Source organism: Lepidochelys olivacea (genome assembly GCF_965140295.1).
Source record: "Lepidochelys olivacea isolate rLepOli2 genome assembly, chromosome: 15".
In the NCBI taxonomy this organism is placed as follows: domain Eukaryota; kingdom Metazoa; phylum Chordata; order Testudines; family Cheloniidae; genus Lepidochelys; species Lepidochelys olivacea.
Genome location: NC_140425.1, coordinates 15,394,241 through 15,402,271, shown reverse-complemented (window position 1 = coordinate 15,402,271; position 8,031 = coordinate 15,394,241). Strand labels below are relative to the sequence as shown.

The window sequence follows — 8,031 nt, the reverse complement described above, 5'->3', positions numbered from 1 at the left end:
TGATCTGTACCAATAACACATAAACCTTCTGGAACTGCAGCAAAATTAAGGAGGCAGTGATGAGAAAACTATACAAAGACTTTGGATTCTGCTGAAAACACCCAATTGTGAAAGAATCCTAAATGGGTGGAATCTGTATTTCTGTATGCTTATATTCATGATTTCCTGTTGTCCTTGAACCTTCTCCTGAAGTCCTTGCTCAGGCAAAACTCTCTCCCCCTTGTCAATGAAAATATCATGACTAAAAACTTCAATATTTTACACCCTCTTTCCTTTCAAGTATTTACTATCTCAGCTATTTAGATGGTTGTTGCTGAAGTTTTCTACAATGTCATTATGGTTCTAATGGCGCTACTGCACTAGGTTTTAAGTTCTAAAAGACCCTGAAAGCATTTTTATAAATTTAAATTGTGTGTGTATGGAGTAATGTGGTGTTTAATTCCTTCCCAAACTGAGAATGTATATGATAAATTTCAACCTGAATCTAAATTTTATCAACAAGCTAAAATTAGGTTTTGTGGCAAGAAAATGTTTTTATTTATATTTTTCCTATAAAATTATAAAGTACAGCTATGAGTGAAACTTAAAAAGGTGTGACATTTATTTCTTTCAGATTCAAGAGAGACAGCATGCATTTATGAGAGCTAAGATTTTGAGAGACCTTTGCACAACTCTTCCATTCAGAGAGTAAGAGTCATCATTGGTTCTCTGAGGATGAGGGCTTTGCGGATGAATTTACCAGATGAGACCATGTGTTTCTTCTATGCTTTGTCTTTTTGCTGTGTACATACACACCCATACACTTGTTAATGGTCTGCTCCTAAGGAAAAGAAATTGTCTTTAGTTTATTAGAGAGACAAGGTTGGTGAATAATATCTTTTATTGAACCAACTTCTGTTGGTGAGAGAGACAAGCTTTCAAGCTACCCAGAACTCTTCCTCAAGTCTGGGAAAGGTACTCAGAGTGTCACAGCTAAATACAAGGTGGAACAGATAGTTTAGCTTAAGTAGTTAGCACATTTCCAAGAGACCATTCAAAGTGATGTGGCCTGTTAACACCCCTGTAGTCATAGGACAAAAACTGGCATTCGTGGGTTACAGATAGTTGTAATAAGCCATAAATCCAGTATCTTTATTAAGACCATGACTTTTAGTGTCTAGTAAAGTTACGAATTTAAGTTCCTAGGCTCATCTGTTGAAAGTGCTGTGCAGGTTTCCTTTGAGGATGAGGACTGATAAGTCAGATATAGAGTGATCGAATTGTGAAAAGTGTTCACCCACCATGCTACCTACACACATTAGGGCACCCCACCTTTTCCCAATTCGTAGGGCCCTTTAAATCACCCCCGAGCTACCAGCTGCAGATGCGGCTGGGAACCCTGGGGCTCGGGGGTGATTTAAAGGGCCCAGGGTTCCAGCTGCTGCTACCGCAGTTGAGCCCTGGGCCCTTTAAATCACTGAGGAGCCCTGGGGGCTCCCAGCTGCCACCACTACCCCGGGGCTCTGGGCTCTGGCAGAGCTTTAAAGGGCCTGGGGCTCCGCTTTGGTAGCGGCTGCCAGATCCCCGAGCCCTATAAATCCCAGCCTGAGCCCTGCTGCCCGAGCCCTGGGGTAGCGGCGGCCAGGCTCTGTCGGGGATGTAAAGGGCCCCGGGGCTTCAGCCGCCACTACCACCCCGGCCCTTTAAATCCACTCCGGAGCCCTGCTGCCACTAACCCAGGGCTTCGGCAGCAGGGCTCCAGTGGGGATTTAAAGGGCCCTGGGGCGGTAGCAGCGGCTGGAGCTCCAGGGCCGTTTAAATCCTCGCCAGAGCCCCCCCACCCCTACCCCAGGGTTCAGGCAGCAGGGCTCAGGCGGGGATTTAAAGGCCCGGGGCAGTAGTGGCGGCTGGAGCTCTGGGACCCTTTAAATCCCCGCCAGAGCCCCACCGCCACCGCTACCCAAGGGCTCGGGCAGCAGGGCTCAGGCGGAGATTTAAAGGACTTAGGGCTCCAGCAGCCCCTACCGCCCCGGCCCTTTAAATCCCCTCCGGAGCCCCGCCACCGCTACCCTAGGGCTTCGGCAGCAGGGCTCAGGTGGGGATTTAAAGAGCCCCGGGGGGTAGCGGTGGTTGGAGCTCCGGGGCCCTTTAAATCTCTGCCTGAGCCCTGCTGCCCAAGCCCTGGGGTAGTGGCGGCGGGGATTTAAAAGGCTGGGGCTGTAGCAGGGGCTGGAGCTCGGGGGCCCTTTAAATCCCCGCCGCCGCTACCCCAGGGCTTTAAATTGCCATCTGGGAAAGCCGGTCCCGGTACGGCGCACCAGCTCTTACTGGTACGCCGTACCAGGGCGTACCAGCTTACTTTCACCTCTGCCCGCACCCTTTCCCAGTACATAGGGCTCTGGGTGTATACTACTTCTGCAGGTTTTCAGGACCTTTTACCAGTGAAAGAGCCTTACACATAACCTCTATTTATTAACAATCACCAAAAACAGATTGTACATGCTACACATACAGTGCTCACCACTCCCAATAAGACAGATGAACGTTTCCCTGCTGGCCAGTCAGGATCAGGTCCCATCTCAGGGACTCCAGTTTCTGCACGGTGTCCTTGGCAGAGTGTTGAGGTCTGGCCGCTCTGATCTTTGGGGCTGTGCCCTGGAGTTGGTTCCCAAAGAACTTCCATTTGAACCCCAGTTTACATAGTGAAATTTGAGTCCTTTTTAGCTATACCTTAACCAATCATTATACTAAAATTTTACTAACCAATCCCAACATAGTGTAATAAAATTTTCTAACCAATCCTATCCCACCACCTTAATTAATTTACACCTAGCAAAATTAATTATACAACACACAGAAACAATTAAAGAACCAGACAGAGATCATACACACAAACCATAGGGAAATGGGGACCATAATGATAGAACAATAATGAAATGAGGATTTCACAACCAACTATTGATAAGTAGTTTCTTGTCAGACAGAATGCCATCACACTAACTTTTCATTAACCATCTTAAGATCTGTTTCTTTATCTGATGATAGTATAGTGGGGGGCCATTCGGACGGGGTCTCCTTTTTAGCAGCCTGATATTACATTGTTTTAATGTAATTTAGATGGAATGTGAGGATGTGACTTCCTGGTTCTCAGCTAATGGCTGCTGCTTGGCTGCCCTTTTAATCTGGCTGCAGACAAAGGCCTTAGGCTTTAGGCCTTACAATACGGCTGCAGACAAAGGCCTTATCCTTACAGGAAAGTGCTGTGCAGGTTCCCTTTGAGGATGAGGACTGACAGGTCAGATATAGAGTGATCGAATTGTGAAAAGTGTTCACCCACAGCTTTTATCATTTTCCTATGTGAGTTTATTCGAAAACATAGTGTTTGTCCGGTTTCAACCACATAATTGTTTTTGTGGCCTTCAGTGCACGGAATGTGGTGTACCACATGTTGTAATAGGCATGTATAGGACCCATGGATTTTGAAAGGTGTGTTGTTTGGGGGTGTTTGATCATAGTAGTAGTGGAGATAATTTCTGCAGATTTTATATGTATTGCTCTGGCGGGGTCTGGTGCCACTTTGAGTTGGTGTGTCCTGGTCTGTGGGGAGCTTACTTCTGATGAGGAGCTTGGAGAGGTTGGGAAGGTTGTTTGAAGGCCAGAAGAGGGGTTCAGGAAAGATTTCTTTCAGGATAGGGTCCCCATTGAGTATGGGTTGTAGCTGTTTGATGATACCCTGTATGGGATGGTAGGTGACAACTAGGCATTTGCAGTCAGAGAAGTTTTTATTTCTGTATTGAAGCAGTTTCTCACAGAGTATGTGGATGGCCTGTTCCATGATGGAATCTATTTCTCTGGTGGAGCACCCTTGTTTGGTGAAGGCAGTTTTGAGTGTGTTAAGGTGTATATCTCAGACTTTCTCCTTGTAGCATATTCTGTGGTATTTGAGTGCCTGGCTGTAGATAACAGATTTCTTGGTGTGTTTGGGGTGGTTAGTGGCTCAGTGAAGGTAGGTGTGGTGATCCAGGGCTTTCTCGTTTATAGTTATCTGTAGGGTTTCATTGTTGAAGCTGATCATGGTGTCCAGGAAGTTGATACTAGTGTGGGAGTGTTCCAGAGAGAGTTTAATGGATGTGTGGTGGTTGTTGAAGTTGTAGTGGAAATCTATGAGGAAGCGTGTGTCGTCTGTCCAGAGGATGAAAATATCATTGATGTATCTCAGATATATCATTGTTTTCATGGTTCATTTGTCCAGAAATTCTTCTTCAAGGTGGCCCATAAAGAGGTTGGCATATTGGGAAGCTGTCTTAGTACCCATGGCTGTTCTGATGGTTTGGACAAAATGTTAGTTATGTTAATATAAAATTGTTATGGGCGAGGATGAAATGGATGAGTTCAGCAATGTGTTGAGGGTGGATATCTGAGGATTGTCCATTATCTTGTAAATATTTGAAGTAGGCAGCTATGCCATCATTGTGAAGAATGTTGGTGTACAGTGATGTAACATCCATGGTGGCAAGGATAGCGTTCTGAGGCGGTAGTTAATGTTGCGGAGTTTGTGGAGGAAGTAGATTGTGTCCTGGAGGAAGCTGGCCCTTTGTGTGGTGAGTGATTTGAGGACTGTTTCCCAATATTCCTTCAGTGAGAGTGCCATGGCCAGATATAATGGATCTGCCTGGGTTCCCTTGTTTGTGTGTCTTGGGAAGCATGTAGAAGGTCCCTGGGGTGGGTTCTTGGGAGATGAGTTTTGTAGAGTTTCTCTTGGAGTTGTTTGGGGAAAGATTTGATGATATCCTTAAATTCCAGGGTAAGTTGTGGTGTAGGGTCTTCTTTGAGTTCTTTATAGTAGGAGGTGTCGAAGAGTTATTCGTTGGCTTCATTTGTTTATTAGAAAGTAATAACCTATTATAAACTATTTGGAAGCATGGGTTGTGACCTGAGGCACTGACAATCTGCCACTCACTCTTTTGAGTGTAAAGGGGAAAGTATATAATTAAAAATGTGATTGTACATTAAAAAACTGCCTTTTGGCGACAAAGCAGTGAGCACGTACGCACTGCGATGTGAGTTTTGTCAGGAAAAATGCCCCATTTTGGCGACAAAATACTTCCACCCCATGAGAGACTTTTTTCTTTTCCCTTTGTTGATAATAAAGGAAAGAGCCACTGTAGACACCACACCTGTTTTAATCGCTTTATTTAGCCTCCAGGAAGTGTCCCACAATGCCCATCCTGACCATTCTTGTCAGCAGTTTGAACTCAGCTGGCCTGCAGCCAGGTAAACAACCATCCGCCCCTCCCCCTTGCAAGCCCCAAGAATTTTAAATTCCATTTCCTGCTTGCTGGTTCGGCCTGGGGAGGTCTCATCGCGTCTTCCCAGGTGACCATGGCTGGCTATCACACCAAACACTCTCCTATCTGGACCACCATGGAGCTGTTAGATCTGATCAGTATATGGGGAGAGGAGGCTGTGCAGTCCCAGCTGCACTTGACCCATGGAATTGGGATACCTATAGGCACATTTCTTGAGGCTTGTGCAAAAAGGCTGAGCGGGACACGCTGCAGCGCAGAGTGAAGATAAAGGAGCTGAGGCAGGTGTACCATAAAGCGAGGGAGGCAAACTGCTGCTCCGGTGCTGCACCTAAGACCTGCCGTTTCTCTAAGGAGCTGGAAGGTATCCTCGGTGGCAACCCCACTTCCATCACCAACAGAGGGAACAGAAGCAGCGGAAAGAGGACCTAATCCGGAGGATGAAGTTATTGATGAAGAGGTGGAGTTAGACGAGAATGTGCAGCTCCCGGTGGGGTCGCCCGGTGGGGCAGGCAGCCAGGAACTTTTCTCCCCTCCTGAGGTGCCTAGCCAGTCTCAGCAGCTGCTCTCCAGCGAGCAAGAAGCAGGAGATGAGACGCCTGGTAAGTAGCTGTGGCTTGTGTAGTGCAGAGGTAGGTTCAGGGCACAGAAATGTGGGAGGTTGGCTGTGTTTCTGTGAGCTGGATATTTCCCTGGGTAGCTGATCGGTACGGTGGAACAGGTGTTGATGCACGCCGAGCTATCGCAGGAATCCTCCAGAGAGATCTCCAGGAAAGTTGTTGGGGGTACTCAGTAATCCTCTGCCAGAGGTTGCGTGGCAGTGCAGCTTTGTTCCTTCCCCCATTGTAGGACACTGTCCCACGCTATTCGGCAATCACTTGTGCAGGGACCAAAGTAGCACATAGGTGAGCTGCATATAGAGCAGGACGGAAGCTGCAAGCATGCAGTACATGTACCCTGGTTTCCCTGCTTACCCTCAGCAGTGACATGTCTGCTAGAATGATCCCTGCCTATGGAAAAGTTTGGGATAATTTTAGAATTAGTTCCCTGTAAAGCTGTACCACAACCCCTACAAAGTCCTTCTGTCCAGGTGCAGCCCCCTCTGGTCAACACTCAGCATGTTTTGTGTGCTTGCAGAGATGTGTGCCTGGCAAGGGTCAGTGAGAAAGTGATTGGTATATTGCAAAAGGTGCATATAAGTGAAATGTTTCAATGCTGTGCGTGAATTTAACAATCCTGCTTCTGTGCATTGTCCCCTGTGCTTCACCAGATGTGGCCTTCAGGAACACCACACACACTCTTGCCAACCATCTCCACCAGATAAGAAAGAGGCCAAAACACAGCAAAGAAGACATGTTTCGGGAGGTACTGCAGTCCTCCACTACAGAGAAAAGGGAACAAAAGGAGTGCTGGGAAGCCGAAAAGTAGGATAGAAAAGAGAATCAAGCATTTGCTAGGGACGCAACAGAGTGGATGATAAAAGTAATGGAGGAGCAAGCAGAAATGCTCACGTCTTTAATAATGCTGCAGAGTGAGCTGGTCCAGGCTCAATCTCCACTGCAGCACATGCACAATTCTTTACCAGCCCCCCTCCACTCTGCCCACACATTCCTTTCCACTTTCTGGGACTCCTCAGTTTCCTCTTCACTCCACCCCCTCACATAACTTTCACGATGATAACTGGACCTACACACAGTTGTGAGATCTGCCCTTTCCCAGTCCCTCCTTTCCCAGCAAGCATCTGTGTTTTGGTGAGTGTCACTGTGCTTTTACTTGATCAATAAAGGCAAAGTTTTATAATGGTAAATCATCTTTATTTTGTTTTCTACAAATTCACATTGCAATCACTATGAGTACATGTACAGGCATTTTAATCATTTTTTTACTGGGATATGTGGCCCCAGATGTCAACATAGCCCCCTAGGGGAAAAAAATGGAATGCACCATGGAAGCAACTCTAAAAAAGATATACATTACTGCTGCTCATTGTCAAAGTGCTTCCTCAAAGCCTCCCTGATTTCAATTGCTGCCCTCTGGGCTCCTCTGACAGCCCTGGTATCTGGCCGCTCAAACTCAGCAGCCAAGCATCCTGCCTCAGCACTCCACCCCTGAGCAAACATTTCATCCTTCACAGAGATTATGCAAAGTGCAGCACACAGCTATGATCATGGGAATATTCTCCTCATTAAGGTCTGACCTGCCATAAAGGCAACATCAGCATGCTTTTAATCTGCCAAAGCACATTCAACTGTCATCTGGCACCTACTCAGCCTGTTGTTGAAACACTCCGTACTGCTGTCCAGGCGTCCTGTGTAAGGTTTCATGAGTCAGAGCTGTAAGGGGTAAACTGGGTCTCCCAGGATCACTATGGGCATTTCCACATCCCTCACTGTAATCTTGTGGTCTGGAAAGAAAGTCCTCGCTTGCAGATTTCTGTATGGCTGGTGTTCCTGAAGATGCGTGTGTCATGCACCTTTCCAGACCACCCTGCGTTCATGTCTGTGAAACTCCCATGGTGATCTACAAGCGCCTGCAACACCATGGAGAAGTGCCCCTTCCTATTGATGTACCTTGTTGCGAGGTGGTCCGGTGCTAAACCTGGAATGTGTGCCATCTGTCGCCCCTACACAGTTAGGGAAGCCCATCTCTGCACAGCCGTCCACTATTTCATGCATATTTCCCAGAGTCACAGTCCTTCGTAGCAGGATGCGATTTATTGCCCTGCACACTTGCATTAATGCAGCCC

General features: G+C 46.9%; 1 protein-coding gene across 1 annotated transcript; it reads left to right on the top strand.

Moving 5' to 3' along the window:
• The first annotated feature begins 47 nt into the window (after positions 1–47).
• LOC311531793 (uncharacterized protein) lies at positions 48–7,076 on the top strand. Its single transcript, XM_084649503.1, has 3 exons — positions 48–687; positions 5,640–5,887; positions 6,556–7,076. Exons 1-3 carry the CDS (start codon positions 638–640, stop codon positions 6,711–6,713), a joined length of 456 nt encoding a protein of 151 aa, XP_084505629.1. The 5' UTR covers positions 48–637; the 3' UTR covers positions 6,714–7,076.
• The last annotated feature ends 955 nt before the right edge of the window (positions 7,077–8,031 follow it).

Excerpts from the sequence above, each read along its gene's own strand:
- LOC311531793 (XM_084649503.1), top strand. The coding sequence starts at position 638 with ATGAGAGCTAAGATTTTGAGAGACCTTTGCACAACTCTTCCATTCAGA. Across the intron at positions 688-5,639 it reads ACAACTCTTCCATTCAGAGA|GAGCTGGAAGGTATCCTCGG; the intron begins GTAAGAGTCATC and ends CGTTTCTCTAAG. Across the intron at positions 5,888-6,555 it reads AGCAGGAGATGAGACGCCTG|ATGTGGCCTTCAGGAACACC; the intron begins GTAAGTAGCTGT and ends GTGCTTCACCAG.